Source organism: Chrysochloris asiatica, unplaced genomic scaffold (genome assembly GCF_000296735.1).
Source record: "Chrysochloris asiatica unplaced genomic scaffold, ChrAsi1.0 scaffold00022, whole genome shotgun sequence".
NCBI lineage: Eukaryota > Metazoa > Chordata > Mammalia > Afrosoricida > Chrysochloridae > Chrysochloris > Chrysochloris asiatica.
The window spans coordinates 13,698,397-13,716,189 of NW_006408540.1; the positions used below are offsets into that span (position 1 = coordinate 13,698,397).

General features: G+C 39.2%; 1 protein-coding gene across 1 annotated transcript in view; it reads right to left on the minus strand.

Moving 5' to 3' along the window:
- Positions 1–17,793, minus strand: part of SUGT1 (SGT1, suppressor of G2 allele of SKP1 (S. cerevisiae)) — a 77,285-nt gene that overhangs the window by 7,049 nt on the left and 52,443 nt on the right. The window contains exons 11-12 of the mRNA XM_006837675.1: positions 14,537–14,627; positions 7,806–7,987 (exon numbers count right to left, since the gene is read on the minus strand). Coding sequence (XP_006837738.1) covers positions 7,806–7,987; positions 14,537–14,627 — 273 coding nt within the window. The remainder of the gene's footprint in view (positions 1–7,805; positions 7,988–14,536; positions 14,628–17,793) is intronic.

The window sequence follows — 17,793 nt, forward strand, 5'->3', positions numbered from 1 at the left end:
ACAGAGATAAACAGTGATGCATGCTCAACCTTGGAGCAACAGAGCTCTGTGATACAGGGATCTACACATAGCCTGAAGAAGAGAAATAATACTAAAATGCTTGATAGTCTTATGAATATTGGTTTCCCTTGCCTACTATTGTAAAATAGACACTTGAGTGGGATAGAAAGGAATGTTGGGAAACATGATTACAGACTACTTGTAAGCCCACCTTCAGCCTATAACTGATTGGAATACATAAAAGGGGTTCTAGAACTTGCCCAGTGAAATAGGCCTGTTGCAAAGCCTATACAGAATATAGGAACTTAGGTGGGATCCTGAGTCCCATTCAGAACCTTATGAGGTGAGACAATCCCACTAAAAAGGACAAGCAGCCTGGAATAGCTAGAGTGACAAAAGATACATCTTCAAAGAAAGATAATCAGAAAAAACAAAACAAAACAAAAATGTCAGCATGACTGGCTACTGCAAGAATAAGCAAGCTGTTCACCAGGAAGACTTCAAGACTAGCCATCACGTTCCTTCAGGACAAACACTCCTCTAAGACTGAAACTCAAAGGGAATACACCAACAGGCATGTACACACAGGGTAGACAGGGATGGGCAACTTGGACATTGGCTACCCAAAATGGAGGGAAGGGGGGTCTATAAAGTCAAGAAGCAACTGGCTTTCAAGAAGGAGCCTAGATCCAGAGGGTGCAGAGGAATCTCCACTGAGCAGTATCTAATCTGTCTGGGCGGGACTGATGAAAGGAGATGGGGATAGCACTCATGTGGTACAATAGTGAATAATTACTATCAGGACTGACTGTGAGGGTTGGAAATGTAAAGGTAGACATTTTGTAGCAAAAGGAGGGGAGTGATTGACTTTGCAGTCCAGGAGCAGAGGTCCCTGGGACCATCAAGGGAGAAAAGCAGATGCAGGACCCTACCCAGAGACACAGTGACACCATAGATGGAGGCAGATACGATGACGTGGAAAGATGGAGCAGCTGGGAACGCTAGACCCAGAGAGTTAGAGGGGCTGTGTAATGATGACCAGGGGGCAGGCTTGTGGGGTGTATCATTTGGTTGGTTGATGATGCATGGAGGGAATTGTAACCATGGCAATAAAATGATATACGATAAGATGAATGTAAAGCTAATGTTCTCCCATGTAAACTATCACATAATTCACAATAAAACATTAAAAAATTGTACATGAATATCAACTGTGATTGGCTACAGAATAAATAAACACTCTTTGATTCAGACAGTTTATGGGGTACATTAAATGTTCTAAAATTCGTTGAACCTCCAAAACAGCGTAACAACAAAATACAAATATGTGTGTGTGTGTGTGTAGGTGTAGCAGCACAGTCATGTCTCGGTGTTTGGCAAGTACTAATATCAGGACTGCCATGGTTCTGTTATGTTTAATTATGATAATAGTAAATAATGAAATAAAGCATCACTTTAAGGCCCAGACCAACATCTGAGTCCACTGAAACTAATAAGTGGCCTACTCTACTCTGGAGACAGTACATGAATAAGTTAATTAAGGACAAGTGTCCTCTGCCCACCTATACTTCATCTCATCTTATTAATTCAGGGTCTTTTATCAAATAACATTTCCGTGCCAGAGGAGCTCACAGTCTAGATGAGACATATTTTTAATTTACAGACGCTCACTGAGCACACTTACATACTAAAAGGATGGGAAAAGGCTTATGAAATTAGTCTTTAGCATCTTGGATACATCTTCATTTTACAAAGAAATCAGCTTATTGGCTCCTATTTAAATCATTTTTCAAATTTAACTTTTGTCACAAGGACACTACATGCTGTTTAATCTTATGGTCAGTTGAACAAACATAATCTTTTTGTGAAAGCACATATAGCCTGAAGAGGGAGTGTGGTGGTTCCACAGGATAAGAGCCAAACTGAAAACCACAAGGTTGGTGGTTGAAGGCCACCAGTGGCTCCACGGCAGAAAAATTAGGCTTTCTGCTTCCACATCAGAGTAGAAGCCTTGAAAACCCTATCCAGGTTTGTTACAAGTTGAAAACACACTGCCACTGAGTGGATTCTGACTTATTTGCTGTTATTGTTAAGTGCTGTCAAGTAGATTCTGACCCATAGCAACCCTGTATAGGGTTTCCAAGGAGCAGCTGGTGAGCCAGTTTTAATTCATAGCAACCCTGTATAGGGTTTAAATCTTCATAGAAGCAGAAAGCCTCATCTTTCTCCTGCGGAACAGCTGGTAGTTTTGAACTGCTGACCCTGAGGTTTGCAGCCCTATTCATAACCACTATGCTACCAGAGCTCCTGTTCTCCCATGTAAACACCCATAATTCACAATAAAAACTAAAAAACAACAACAACCCGATGTCATCAAGGGTATTCCAACTCATAGTAACAATACGTAGTACAGAATACAATTGTCCCATGGAATTTCCAAGCTCTGGTAATGTAGTGGTTATGAGTCAGGTTGCCAACCTCAAGGTCAGCAGTTCGAAACTACCAGTGGTTCTGCAGGAGAAAGATGAGGCGTTCTGCTCCTGTAAAGATTTACAGCCTCAGAAACCCTGTGCAGGGTTACTATGAGTCGGAACCGACTCCACGGCACATAACAACAACAACAACAACAACAATCCTTAAAGAAGCAAATTACCACATCTTTCTCCTGTGGAGGAGCTGGTCAGTTTGGACTGCCAACCTTAACGTTGAGCATTTAATTACTGTGTTATTTCTCCAACCACAACCTATATAGGTTATACAAACTGCAAAGGAGCACTTAGAAAGATCATCAGCATTGTTATTAAATGCCATCAAGTCAGTCCTGACTCACAGTGACCCTTGTCTAGGGTTTCTGAGGAGCAGTGGTGTTAAGGAACTACAAACCAAAATCACAATGAGATACCACTTTACCCCCGTTGTTAGTGTTCAGTGCCATGGCTATTTAGGGTTTCTAGAAGCAGATGGTGTGTTTGAACCGCCAACCTTTTGTCTAGTAACCCAGTACTTATCCTACAGCACCACACCAGGAATAGAATGGCTGGTATCAGAAAGATACAAAATAGCATTAAATATTAGTAGATATTAATCTCAACTAGACTTCAGGATAAAGAAAATGACAACACATATAATGATAACAGGACTAACCCTCAAAGAAGACCTAGCACTCTTTGAATAAACATAAATGTATTAACTTAAAATAAAAATTAAAAAATCCCCAAATAACAATACTATAAAATCTGTTAAGCATAAACTGTAAGGACAGATAAATCAGCAAGTATAGTTTGAGACCCTCTCTCAACAACTGCACCATCAACCAATGGTATCTGACATTCATCCAACCCACACTGTAGTAGAATACACATTTTTTTTAAGTACCTACAGAGCATATACCTACACAGACCACACTGTGCATAATAAAACAAAATACTAATTTAGAAAAATTTAAATCACAGAGTATGTTCTCCAACCAGAGTGGAATAAAATCAGACAACAGAAAGATAACAGGAAAATCTCCAAACACTTGGAAACTAAACATACTTCTAAATAATTCATAAACAAGTTGCATGAAAAATAAAAATATATACTGAACGAAATGAAAATATATAAAAAAAAAATTGTGAGAGATAGCTAAAGTACTCCTGAGAGGAATTTATAACATAAATGCATACAATACAAGAGAGAAAAAAGCTCAAATCAGTAAAATCAAGCCTCTGTCTGAAGAACCTAGAAAAAGAACAGAAAACTAAACCCAAAGCAAGCAGAAAGAAGAAAATAATGAAGAAATGGAAGGCTTAAAACAAAAATAGAGAAAAATCAATATAACAAAGAGCTAGTTCTTGGCGGGGTGAGAGAGAAATTAATAAAACTGGCATAGCTTTGGCAAAACAAAGAAAAAGAGATGATCAGGAATAAAATGCACTACAGGTGTGGAAAGGATGAGTGGATACTACAAACATATAAATCTGACCAGTAAGACAGACTAGACAATCCTCCCCTGAAAAATAAAACTACCATAACTCACCCAAACAGGAAACAGATCATTTGAATTTGTAAATTGGAAATTAAAATCTTCAAAAGAAAAATCTCCAGGCCCAGATGTAAATTCTAGGTGTTTTGTTGTTTTTTCCCCAACCAATTAACACCAATTCTACATAATCTGTTACAGAAAATAGAAGAATACAACAGTTTCCTACTGAGACAAACATTCCTCATGAATATGGATATAAACATTCATTAAAAAAATTATTCAGCAAATAGATTTTGGTAATACAAAAAAAGACTATACACTATGACCAACTGGAGTTTGTTCCACGAATACAGGCTAGTTCAATGTCTGAAAAGCAGTGGCATGAAATCACCACATTAACAGGCTAAAAGAGGAAAAAAAATTTTAAAAATCACATAACTATATCAACTGATAGAAAGCATGTGACAAACGTCAACACTCATTCATGATAAAAACTTAAAGAAAAACAGGAAAAAGAGAGAACGTTCTCAACATGATAAAGTACATCTACAACAAAGAATCTCCAGCTAACATTTATTTAATGATGAAAAACAATGCTTTTCCCCAAATATCAGGAACGTGGCAAGAAAAGAAAGTTCACTTTCACCACTTTTATTCAACATGATGTGGGGCTGTAGGGATAAGCACTGGCCTGCTAGCTTCAAGGTCACAGTTCAAATCCATCAGCTGCTTCCTCAAAACTGACTCGATGGCACTTAACAAATTTAACAACAATTCAACATACTGTTAGAAATTCTAGACAGTCCAATATGGCAAGAAAGGAATAAAGAACAGAAGATCAGAAAGAAAGACATAAAACTATCCCTACTTGCAGAAGACATGATTTACATAGGAAGTCCTAAGAAATCTTAGATAAAAAACCAACAGAGTGAGCTCAGCACAACAGCAGACTACAAGATACAAAAATCAATTAGCAATCAGCAAGTGGGTATTGAAAATAAATATATACAACTTATAATCAGTCAAAAATGAATTAAGTACTTTGATACTAAAATGCCAAAACATGTACTGAACTTACTGCTGAAAACTGATGAAAGAAATCAGAGATCTAATTATCTTAAAAAATAGACCAGGATACCCATTCTTTCCAAACTGACTAGCCATTTACCATAATATCAAAACCTCAGAATTTATACAAATAGACATAAAATTATTCTAAAGTTTATGAAAATTAAGGGAATTAGAATATCAAAATTAATACTGGAAAAAAAAAGTGAGAGGAATAAGTCTGCTCCAACTCAATACATTACACACCTACAGTATGATTGCAGAGGGGGTAGACACATGTCAAGCAAAAACTGATAAACTGACTTAATTAAAATGTAAAACTTAGGCTCAGCAAAAGACCCTGTGTAACTTCTTGCAAGAAAGACTAACACAAAAATTACAAAACAATAACAGCAGTCTGACTGACTACTACAAGAACAAGCAAGTTGCTCACCCAGGAGACATCAAAGCAAGTGGTCAGGTCCCCTGAGGGCAAACCCCCTTCCAAGACTAAGACTCAGTGGGAATACATGAGCAGACACGTACTCTGACTGGTGACCACATTGGTCAGCGATAAAGGGAAGTGAGGGAAAAACAGCAATGAAGCTGCGAGCTAAGTTCAACCATGTTCAATACACTCCTGTGAACCCGGATGAAGACCTGGTTAGCCAGCAGTGTGGCAAGACCTGGGGACTCCTGAGCCCAGAGTTAGTGACATAGTTACAGAGGACTAGAGTGGAGAATAAAGCGCCCAGCTGATAAAAAGAGAGGGCATGTGCACAAGAACACCCACACTTGTAGATAATACCCACTTGACCTGGCTTCAATGGCTGGATGATCAGAGCTCAACTACAAGCAGAAAGAACAGGAAATAAACAGTAATCTGATACAATTTGATGAACTTGACCTACACCTATGGATGCAGTAGCTCAAAAAAGGGAACAAATCTTTACAGCGAGGATCATTCCCAACCCCTGTATACACAGAATAGACAGGGATGGGCAACTTGGACATTGGCTGCTCAAAAAGGGGGGTGGGGAATGGGCTACAAAGGCAAGAAGTGACTGACTTACAAGCTTTCAAGAGGAAGCCTAGATCCAGAGGGTGCAGAGGAAGGTAGAATCTCCACTGAGTAGTATCTAATCTGTCTGGGAGGTACTGATGAAAGGAGATGGGGATAGCACTCATGTAGTACAATAGTGAATAATGATGATCAGGACTGACAGTGAGGGTTGGAAATGTAAAGGTGGACATTTTGTACCAAAATGAGGGGGAGTGGTTGACTTTGCAGTCCAGGAGCGGAGGTCCCTGGACTGAGCAGCAGAGTGCAGGACCCCACCCAGGCAAACAGTGATGCCAGAGATGGAGGCAGAGGCAGTGACATGGAGAGATGGAATGGCTGGGAGGGAGAGGGGCTGTGTGCTGACGACCAGGGGACAGGCTTGCAGGGTGTAGTACCCTTTGGTTGGTTGATGATTCATGGAGGGGATTGTAACCATGGAAATGTTAACGGTATACGATAGGATGAATGTAAAGCTAATATTCTCCCATGTAAACTATCACATAATTCACAATAAAACAGTTTTATTTAAAAAGACCCTGTGTAAAGAGAGAAAAAAGGTGAACTAGGTTGGGAAAAAATATTTACAAACTACCTATCTGATTATGGTGGTCTCCAGTGTTCAGGAAGGGTGGAATGACAGAGAAGTGGGTATGGCTAAAAAATTACAACAAGGGGAATCCCTATGGCAATGGAAATGTTCTCTATCTTAATTGCTATCAATGTGGTTGTGATACTGGACTATATTTTTGCAAAATGCAAAAAATATTTCCCACTGGGGAAAATGGGTCAAGGATAAAAGCGCAATCATAACCAGTTATACCACATTATTTCATATATGTGGAATATCTAAGGCTCAACCACATTTATTAACTATGATATTTTAATTATGATATTATGATACTAATTTTCACTTTAAATATAAATGCCTTAATAGAAGGCAGTAGCATTCCCAGCACTACTGGCAAATGTCAAATACTTACATCTTCAAACAAAATAGTCCCCAGTGTGCTGCAGTGATGACCCGCCACTAAAATCTCAACCCTCAAGTTCAGTTCAGCCATATTTATGCTGTCCTGGCAAAAAGCCTGGATTTTCTTAATCAACAGACAAAGTATTAAGAAACCAATAAATAATTAATATGCACCTTCTACTTGCCAAACACTGTTCTAAAAGTTTCCCTCTATCTTCTCATCTGACACTCAAACTATATGATTTTGTTGTTGTTGTTGTTAAGTGCTGTCGTGTCGATTCCAACTCATAGCAACCCTATACAGTGTTTCCAAGGAGCAGCTGGTGGGTGTGAACTGCTGACCTTGAGGTTCACAGTCCAGTGCGAATTCTACAGCACCACCCCAGAAGTCCATATATTCTTTCAAAAGATAAATATTAGCAGTTCACTTAGCCACTGTGATAAATTCAACTGAACTAACTCCACATCATCCACTGTAACCTTTGTACTACTTAGCCTTCCAAGTTCTAACTCACTGATAATATTTATTTGGAGTAAACCACTTTTCTCATATCTTCCACAATGTGCAGTCACAGCTTCCAACTTTTTCAAAAGTTATTTTAAGCTTAGAGCAAGAAGAAATATTCAGACACAGCCGGTTCCAAAAGGCCCCCCCGCTATAGTGCATGCAATTTGGTTTTAAATTATCTATTTATCATTCTTACTTTTAAATGTTGTGAAATTTACTACAATATTTTGGGGAAAAACTATGTTCTTACAAATGATTTGTTCATGGCACGCTTCACTTCATCAGAACCATCTGAATAGATCTGCTGAAACAATTTGTTTAAAGCTGCATCTCCCTCCAACTTCTCATTTTTTTCTTCTTCTTTGATTTCGCCAACCAATTTATCCCAGTTTCTTGTATAATGAGATGATGATGGATATGAATTCTTTACATCTATGACATAAGAAGGCAAAAATTATTAATCAACATACTTGATCATGTCAAGAATACATAAACTTTATGACCATGGTGTATAGAGCATCTTAGCAAATACTGACTTTTCATGGTGGTAAAAATGTCTTTCTAGTATCATTAATAACTAGTGAAAATGGCATCAGTTAGTTAGCATAATATAAAATCTAGGAACTATTTCTAAGCAAAAAAAAAAAAAAATCTCAATGAAGGATAAACTCATGGCACATACAAAACTAATGACAGATTCGTACATAAATAAAAGGGGGAAGGGTGAGAGGTATAAGGGAACCTGAAATTTACATAAAAGCTTCAAAGACAGTATTCTAAAAGTAATTTTTAAAAAGATGCTTCATTTATAAAATTCTCTTGTAAACAGGATTCTATTTATGCTTAAAATGTGGCTTTTTAAGATACTCAAATATCTTTCAGTCTAGAAACACAATGAAAATATAATCATACATGTCACTTGACACTGAGTTAAAACTCCATCTTCTTCACACATTAAAAATAAGTGACATTACTTCAATAGGTGGCAACAATCAGAACTGCTTGAACTGTTGAAAACTAAGACTCTTGATCATTCTACAGTGCAATGTTCATACACACACACTTAAGAAAGAATGGTACTTATAGGGAGTACAGGAATGAATGGAGGCTCACTGTAGTCAGAAACGCCAGTAAGGCCAGGGACTCATGCATGGTACTCCAAGGCTGCCCCGAAGAGCAAGGCCATCAAGATTTTGACAAACAAGTCTTACAATAATTAAAAAACTAGCTGACCTAGTAACTAGAGCAGCTCCATCCAATGAAAATGTAATGGAAGTTACAATGTGAGCCACATATGTAATTAAAGATTTTCCAAGAGCTACATTAATAAAACCAGGTGACATTTATTTTAATAACACATTTTATTAAACCTACTATAGTCCTGGAGTGGTGCTGTGGGCTTATGCTCTGAACTTTCAGCAGCACATCACCACAGGCCTGTCTTCTGAGGCCCCATGGCTGAGTTGGAACCACCAACCTTTCACTTAGTAGTGAAGCCTCTCACCTGGGGACTCCATAGAAAGTTCACAGTTTAAGAGTTAAATGTTGCAAATATGAAACACATAGTCTAACAAAACTCTAATGACTTCCATGACTTGAAAAGAAGAGCCTTTTCAACCTTAGGTGGAATCCTGAGCCCTATCCAGAACCTTCTGAGATGGGATATTCCACTTGAAAGGACAAGTAGACCAGCCTGGAGCAGCTAAAGGAACAGAAGATACTTCTTGAAAGAAAGAGCAGCAGGAAAAATAAAAAATAAAAACAGTACTCTGATTGGCTACTACAAGAACAAGCAAGTTGTATGCCAGGGAGCCATCGAGGCAAGCATCAAGTCCCTTCAGGACAAACCCCGCTCCAAGACTGAAACTCAAAGGGAACACATGAGCAGGGATGTAAGCCTGCTGGAGACCACGTTGGTAAGTGGAGGAGGGGGAAAGACAGCAATGAAGATATGGGCTGAGTTCGACCACATTCCATACACTCCCGACGACCTAGAGATGAGAGAGAGAAGAGGAAGGGCTGGTTGGTCCAAAGTATGGTGAGACCTGGGGACACCTGAGCCCATGGACAAGGACATAGCCATGGAAGGCTAGAGTTGAGAGCAAAGCACACAAGAACACCCAAATTTACAGACAGTACCTATTTGACCTAGCTTCGATTGCTTCATGATCAGAACTTGATTAGAGGAAGATAAAAAAAATTGTGATAAAGGAAGCAAGTATAAATTGCCACATTTTGATGAACTTGACCTTTACTTATGGATACTGTAGTAGCTCAAAGTACCCAACTGAGAGTGAAGGAGTCTTCACATCAAGAATCAATCCTATCCCCTCTGTACAGAGGGTTGACAGGGACGGGCAACTTGGACATTAGCTACGTAAAATGGGGGGTACTATAAAGGCATGAAGTGACTGGCTTACAAGTTTTCAAGAGGGAGTTTAGTTTCAGAGTGTGCGGGGGAAGGTAGAATCCCCAATTAATAGTTTCCATCTTGTCTAGACAGGTCTGGTGAAAGGAGATGGGGATAAGATTCTTATGATTCAATAGTGAGTAATTATTATTACGACAAATTGTGACTATCACAACTGTAAAGATAGAATTTTTGTAACAAAAAGGGGTAAGTAGTTAATCTTACAGTCCAGGAACACAGGAGCAAGAGAGAAGAGCATGAGGGAATTTGGAACCCTATCTAGAGAAGCAGTGACACCAGAGATGGAGGCAGAGATGATGACATGAAGAGACAGAGTAGCTGAGGACTCTAGACTCATGGAAAGAGAAAGGCTGTGTGCTGACACCCAGGAAGCAGGCTTGCAAAATGTGCCCTTTGGTTCCTTAAATTACTATATATTCCTGAGTGTTTTTGTGTACATCCAAAAACAAACCAAAATAAAACCAGAGGGAATAGAAGCAAATATTGTTGAATGATGATGCATGGAGGGGATTGTAATCATTGCAATGAGAAGATGTGTAAAATCAATGTTTTCCTATGTAAACTATCACTCAATTCATGATAACACAAACAAACAAAAAGAGATAGAAAGAGACGCAGACAGCTTGGTGGTTATGTGACTTGGAGTTGGTTGCGACTCATAGCAATCCTGTATATGGTTTCCGAGACTGAGCTAGTGGTTACTATATGGGGAAGCACATTTAGAGAGGTTTTCAAAAACCTGATTTAAAGTTTCCCAACTAGTCTATCAGGACAAAGTCTATTAGGACATAATCCTAAATCTAAATGTCCTTTCTCCATACTGCCTGCCTTTCTATATCCTTTTTCATCAAACAGTTGAGAAACCACTAATGGTCAACTAACTGTAGTTTTCCATCCTTTCTCTTTACTTGTAAGCCAACTCTCCCTCTGTCTATTCTCCTTCAAAAACAAACCTGGTGTGGCGTGGTGCTGTAGGATAAGCACTGGACCACAGGTCAGCAGTTAAAACCCACCAGTCGCTTCTCAGAAACCCTATAAGGATCGCTATGAGTTCGAACCCACTCAATAGCGCTTAACAATAACAACAACAAGCAAGAAAACTAGCTTTGTTCAGGACAAGTATATTGTTTTCAAATTTCTAGCCATCTTCTTTCTTCCACTAATCATCTCTGATCTATATTTTACATTTTCACTAGTGGCCAGATAAAACCAAAAAATAAAAAAGCATGTCATGGTAAATTAAAAGTCTGGGAAACAGATTTAATTAATCCTAGCACTGACTCTCAAGAAGGTGGGAACAGAGGTTCTAATCTCTATTTTACAGATAAGAAAACCGGCTAGGATAGGTTAAGTGACTTCCCTTGATCTGCTATCTCCAAATTGCAGTACACATGAATCTGACAAGCATATTAATTTGTTATAAAAATATAACAGGACAGGAGGAATAACAACCTGAATAGCCAAGGCTTGTACTTTATAAACTTTCCAAACTGTAACACTAAAAAAAAAAAAAGTATTGTATTTCAAAAAACTTTAACACCTGCAGATGGTAGATGACCTGCTGACAGATGGAGAGCCACCTGAATTCATTCACAATACTATCAAACAACTGTACAGAGATTCATGTCAGCAGAGACTGCTTTGAGACTTGGGGAATGCAGCAACAAGCAGCAGCACCTTGGGTTCACAGAAAAACCGCACCCCATTCTGAAAACCTGGGTTTTAATCCTAGACATAGCAACCAGTGGATGATCTTAAGATATTTCTGAGCCTGGAAAATAATAACAGTAATACTAGGATGCCTACTGTTGTTTGATTTAAGTGAAATAAGACACTTAAAAACTTGTTTTAAATGCTTTGAGCTATACAAGGGAGCTTCAAACAGTTCTTGGCAAATGCCCAGTATCTTTTCATTTCATTTATCTACCAATTTTCTGAAGCTTCGTCATATACAAACCTCAGCCCTAATATCTCTGGAAGCCATTCCCGAGAGGTACATAACATTCTTACTGTGTCCTTCAAATAATGTATGAAGCAGCAGCTTAATTAAATCTTAACTAACAACCCGAATATTTTGTTCCTTAAAATGAACTATTGGTATCAATTTCTTATTTTTTGTAATTACAGTATGGCTAGTTAAGATGCTTTCATTGGACTAAGTTGGTAAATGGGGGGACTCTTATATTTGTAAGAACTTCTATGTGAATACATAATTATTTCAGAACCAAAAGCACAGGAACTGCTGCCCTGAAGAAAACAGTTGAGGACTAGTGTCATCATGGCTCCATGCTGTTAGGGGCTATTGAGTCAATTCCAACTCATAATGGCCCTCCCTATGAACAGAACAGATCACTGCCTGGTCCTGCACCACCCTCATGGTGGTCAGGTTTGAGTCTACTCTTGGTCACTGTGTCAATCCATGTCATTTCCTTCCTTTTGCTGACTTTCCGCCTTATCAACCATTACTGTCCTTCTCCAGCAACTAGTCTCTCCTGACAACATATCCCAAGTACGTGAGACAATGTCTTGCTATCCTCACTTCTAAGGAGCATTCCAGCTCTACTACTCCCAAGTCATATTTATTTATTCTCTGGCAGCCCATAGTTGTTGTTTGTTGCTGTTGTTAAGTACCGTGGACTCAGTTCTGACTCACAGTGACCCTGCATAGGGTTTCCAAAGCTGTAAATCTTTACAGGAGCAGAAAGCCTCATCTTTCTCCCACAGAACAGCTGGTAGTTTCAAACTGCTGACCTTGAGGTTAGCAGCCCGATTCATAACCACTATGTTACCAGAACTCCTTGGCATCCCATAGTACTTCACCCAATATTTTCACCAACACCATAATTCAAATGCATCAATTCTTCTACAGTGTTCCTTATTCATTTTCCAATTTTCAAATGCATAAGTGATTAAACATACCATGGTTTGGGTCAGACACACTTTAGTCCTCAAATTGGTATCTTTGCACTTTAAAGATATGTCTAATGCTATACATGGTCTGATCTCTTAACTGCTGCTTCCCAGAGTATAGATTGTCTTGGACGACTTCAATCTTTCCTGTTTATTATGATTTACTGGCCCAGAATCCTGGTGTCATGCTGTAGGATAAAGCATTGGACCGCAGGGTCAGTTTGAAACACAAGGTTAGCAGGTCAAATTCACCAGTCATTCCTTAGAAACCCTACACAGGGTCGCTATGAGTCGGAACCAACTCAAGGGCACTTAACAGCAACAGTTATTGGTCCAGTTGTGAGGACTCTTGTTTTCTTAATACTGAGGTGCAAGGCATACTGAAGGCTGCAGTCTTTGATCTTCATTAGTAAATATTTTAAGTCATCTCTGCTTTTAGCAAAGCAAGATTGCGTCATTTCCATATCTCAGGTTGTTAATGAGTCTTCCTCCAGTCCTAAAGTCACATTCTTATTCACATAATCCAATTTCTCAGATTATTTGTTCAGCATCCACATTAACTATGATGAAATGATACAACCCTGGTGCACACCTTTCCTGATTTTACATCATTCAGTATCCCCTGATTCTTCAAGCAACTGCCTTTTGGTTTATGTACACGTTCCTCATTAGCGTAAGTAACTATCCTGGAAAAACCAGCTTTCACAATGTTATCCACAGTTTGTTATGATCAGGACCCACCAACTGCTCCTCGGAAACCGTATACAGGGCGTCTCTATGAGTCAGAACTGACCCGATGGCACTAACAACAACCATGTGCTGCAGGAGTCCTGGTATAGCACTATGGGTTAATGCACTGGATTGCAACATCAGTTTAAACCGAAATGTCAGCTGTTCAAACTCACCAGTCGCTCCTCGGAAACCCTCAACAGGGTCCCTGTGAGTCAGAATTGACTCAATGGCACCTAACAACAACATGCTGTAAAAAGTCCTGGTATGGTACTGTAGGATAAGCACTGGACTGCTAACCACAAAGTTAGCTATTCAAACCCATCAACTACTCCTTGGAACCCTATACAGGGTCATCATGAGTAACCCTTAACAACAACGTGCTGTGGAGTACTAAAATTCCAGCACATTACAATATGAGCATCAGTAGATGAAACAGAAATGAATAACTAAAGAGAGAGTGGAGGTGGGGGTTAACGTCAGCCTGCTAAACCACCAATTCACTTACAACCCAAAGAGAAGCAACTGTGAAAGGCCACACACAAAAACAATCCCCAACTTATGTCATAAAGTGACCCAGGAAACAGTAAGTCCCAACTCCTTCTAGGATGATTTTGTCACCAGTCATTTTATAGCGTTAAGAGTCTAAGTGAGAATATTAATTTTTTTTAAAAAAAGGCTACTTTGCTTGCTTCAGCAACACATAATACTAAAAAACTGGAACAATACAGAGATCAACATGGCCCCTGCGCAAGGATGACACGCAAATTTGTGACGTGTTCCATAAAAAAATTAAAAAGGTCACTTTACAAAGCAACATTATACCTAATGTATCTTAATTTGGAAACATAAATGGTGATTTAACTTCAACACAATATAAACTTAAATCTCATTAAGGCCAGAACACAAACCTGCTATGAACTGTTTTGGCTTAGGCTCATCTCCTTGCCCCTCTAGCTTTTCCCATCTCACAGCCTCTGGCTTTTTCATTTTAATTTCAATCTGTGGAAAACATCAAATAAAATCCATTATTTAGTGCAAAATACACAAAGGAGTTTGAAAATGCAATTTTCTTAAGTCATCAAGCTTCTATAGCATCAATAGTGTCCTTGACATTGTTTCTTTAAATTAGATAAATGTGAAAAACTATGAAACATTTATCTCGGTTTCCACACTTAAAATTCACCCTTCAAACATAATATACTGTAAACTGCAATTAAGTAGATTCTTGAAATCCATGCTTTTATCTTATAAACTCTGTACTGGGGCCAATTTAGCCTTCCAGGGGACATCTAGAAAAGCCCACAGACATCACTGGTTGTGACAACTAGGCTGGTGGTAGGGCGGGGAGTACACGGACAACAAGCAAGTCAGGGCCAGGGCCAGGGCCAGGGATGCTACTAAACATCCTACAATGTATAGCAAGGAAGTCCTTCACAATAAAGAATCAGCTAGCCTAAATATCAATAATATCACCACTGAGAAATTCTGTTCTAAAGGGACTACTGTATTTGCATGTGGACTAACCAGTTTTAGAATGGGAAATTTTTCATTGTAAAAAAAATGCTAATATTTTCACAATCATTCATTCAACCAAAAAAACCTCACTATGAGCAAGGTATTGTCTTCAGGTCTATGGGAGGCTTGGAAAATATTAAAGACACTATGAGAGATGCTTGAAGAATGTTACTCAATAGACAAAAAAATGTGCTAAGACTAGAGAAGATATCATACCAGGCTGCAAAGAAAAAGATTTCAAGGCACCTTGAGAAGCCCTGAGAGGTAGAAAAATTTGCAAGAGTAGAAGAAGGTTTCCAGAGGCAAACAAAATGGCCTACAACTAAAGGGCACCGTGTATTAGGAAGGCATGAGAAGGTCAATTAGCCTCTAGTCCATGATTTACATTACAGCAGTGAAAAATACTACCACTCATCTGTCAGTTTGTCGTACTGTGGTGGCCTATATGTTACTGTGATGCTGGAATCTGTACTAACAGTATTTTAAATACCAGCAGGGTCACCAAAGGTGGACAGGTTTCAGCTGAGCGCCCAGACTAAGAAAGACTAGGAGGGAGGAAAGGCAGACAAGTTCTGAATAGTTAGTCACTGAAAACCTTATAAATAGCAGTGAAACGTTGTCAAATATGGTGCCCTAGAAAATGAGGCCCTCAGGTTGGAAGGAACTCAAAATATGAGTGGGGAAGAGCATGATATGGATGGAATAAGCTTTCAGGACCTTCAGTTGCTGATGTGGTACAACTCAAAAGAAACAGCTGCAACATATATCATTCGAACATGGATTGTAAAAAGTACGAATCTAAGAAAATTGCAAGTTGTCAAAAATGAAATGGAATACATAAAAATCGATATCCTAGGCATTAAGGAGCTGAAACAGATTGGTATTGGTCATTTTGAATCAGATAATTATATAGCTTACTATGCGAGGAACAACAAATTCAAGAGAAATGGAGTAACATTCATCAACAAAGAGAACATTTCAGCTTCTATCTTGAAGTACAATGCAGTCTGTGACAGGATTACATCCACACACCTATAGGACAGGGCAGTTTATGCTACTATCATTCAAATTTATGCATCAAACACAAGTCAGTGATGATGAAATTCAAGAAATCTACTAACTTCTTCAGTCTGAAATTGATCAAACATGCAGTCAAGATGCATTGTTAATTACTGGTGATTGAAACTGGAAAGTTGGAGACAAAGAAGGACTCATAGCTGGAAAATATGATCTTGGGTAAAGAAATGATGCTGGAGGTCGCATAATAGAATTCTGCAAGACAAGTGACTTATTCAGTGACATACTTTTTCTTAACAACATAAAAGGAAACTATACACATGGCCTCACAAGAATTATATAGACTACATCTGTGGAAAGAAACAACAGTGACGCGTAATACTATCAGTCAAAACAACCCTGCAACAGGACATCGATTGCTCATTTACAAGTTCAGGATGAAGCTGAAGAAAATTAAAACAAGTCCACGAGAGCCAAAATATTACTTTGAGCATTTGTTGTTAGGTGCCATCGAGTCAGTACCGACTCATAGCAACCCATGCACAGCACAACAAAAACACTGTCCGATGCTGGGCCAACCTCACTACTGTAGCCACGCTTGAGTCCACTGATGCTGCCACTTGGCCAATCCATCTTGTTGGGGGGGGGGGTTTCCTTTTTTCCCTGACCCCCCCAACCTTACCAAACATGATATCCTTCAAAGGGAAGCTCAAGAAGACAAAGTCAAGCATGCAAATGAAATATACAGAGACCTGGAGTTAGAAAACCAAAAAGGAAAAATATGCTCAATATTTCATAAGCTGAGAGAACTGAAGAAAACATTCAAGCTGTAGGATAAACACTGGACCGCTTATCTGCAAGGTGAGCAGCACAAACCCACTAATTGCTCCTCGGAAACCCAATACAGGGTTGCTATTGAGTTAGGACTGACTAAATGACACTTAACAACAACAATGGGTAGAATATTGAACAATGCTGGAAACATCAAGAGAAGATGATAGAGATACACAGTCACTGTACCAGTTAGAATGGGTTTGTGCTCATCCATTACAAGAGGTAGTGTCTGATCAAGAACTGATGTACTGGAGGAAGAAGATGCAGCAGCACTGAGGGCACTGGTGAAAAACAAGGCTCCAGGACCTGACGGACTACAAACTGAAATATCTCAACAAACTGATGCAGCACTAACTCACTTGTCTACGTCAGACTGGAAGAGACACATATTTGTCTTCATTCCAAAAGAGGTGACACAATAATATGCTGAAATAAAAGAATATCATCAATATTACATACAAGTAAAAGTATGCTGAAAATAATTTTAAAACGATTGCATCAGTACACTGACAGGCAGCTTCCAGAAATTCAAGCTGAATTCAAAAGAGGACATGGAGACTTCTGTGGACCCAGTTGGGGACCCGGTTGGCAAGCAATGTGAAGAGACCTGGGGACTCTTGGGCCCAGAGTCAGTGGCGTGGCTACGGAGGACTCAAGAGGAGAGTGGAGCTACCGGCTAACGGGAAGAGAGGACATATGCACAGGAGCGCCCACACTTGCAAATGATACCCACGTGACCTGGACCGGATGACTGGACGATCGGAGCTCAACCAGCAGAGGAAAGAAGAGGGAAGAAAAA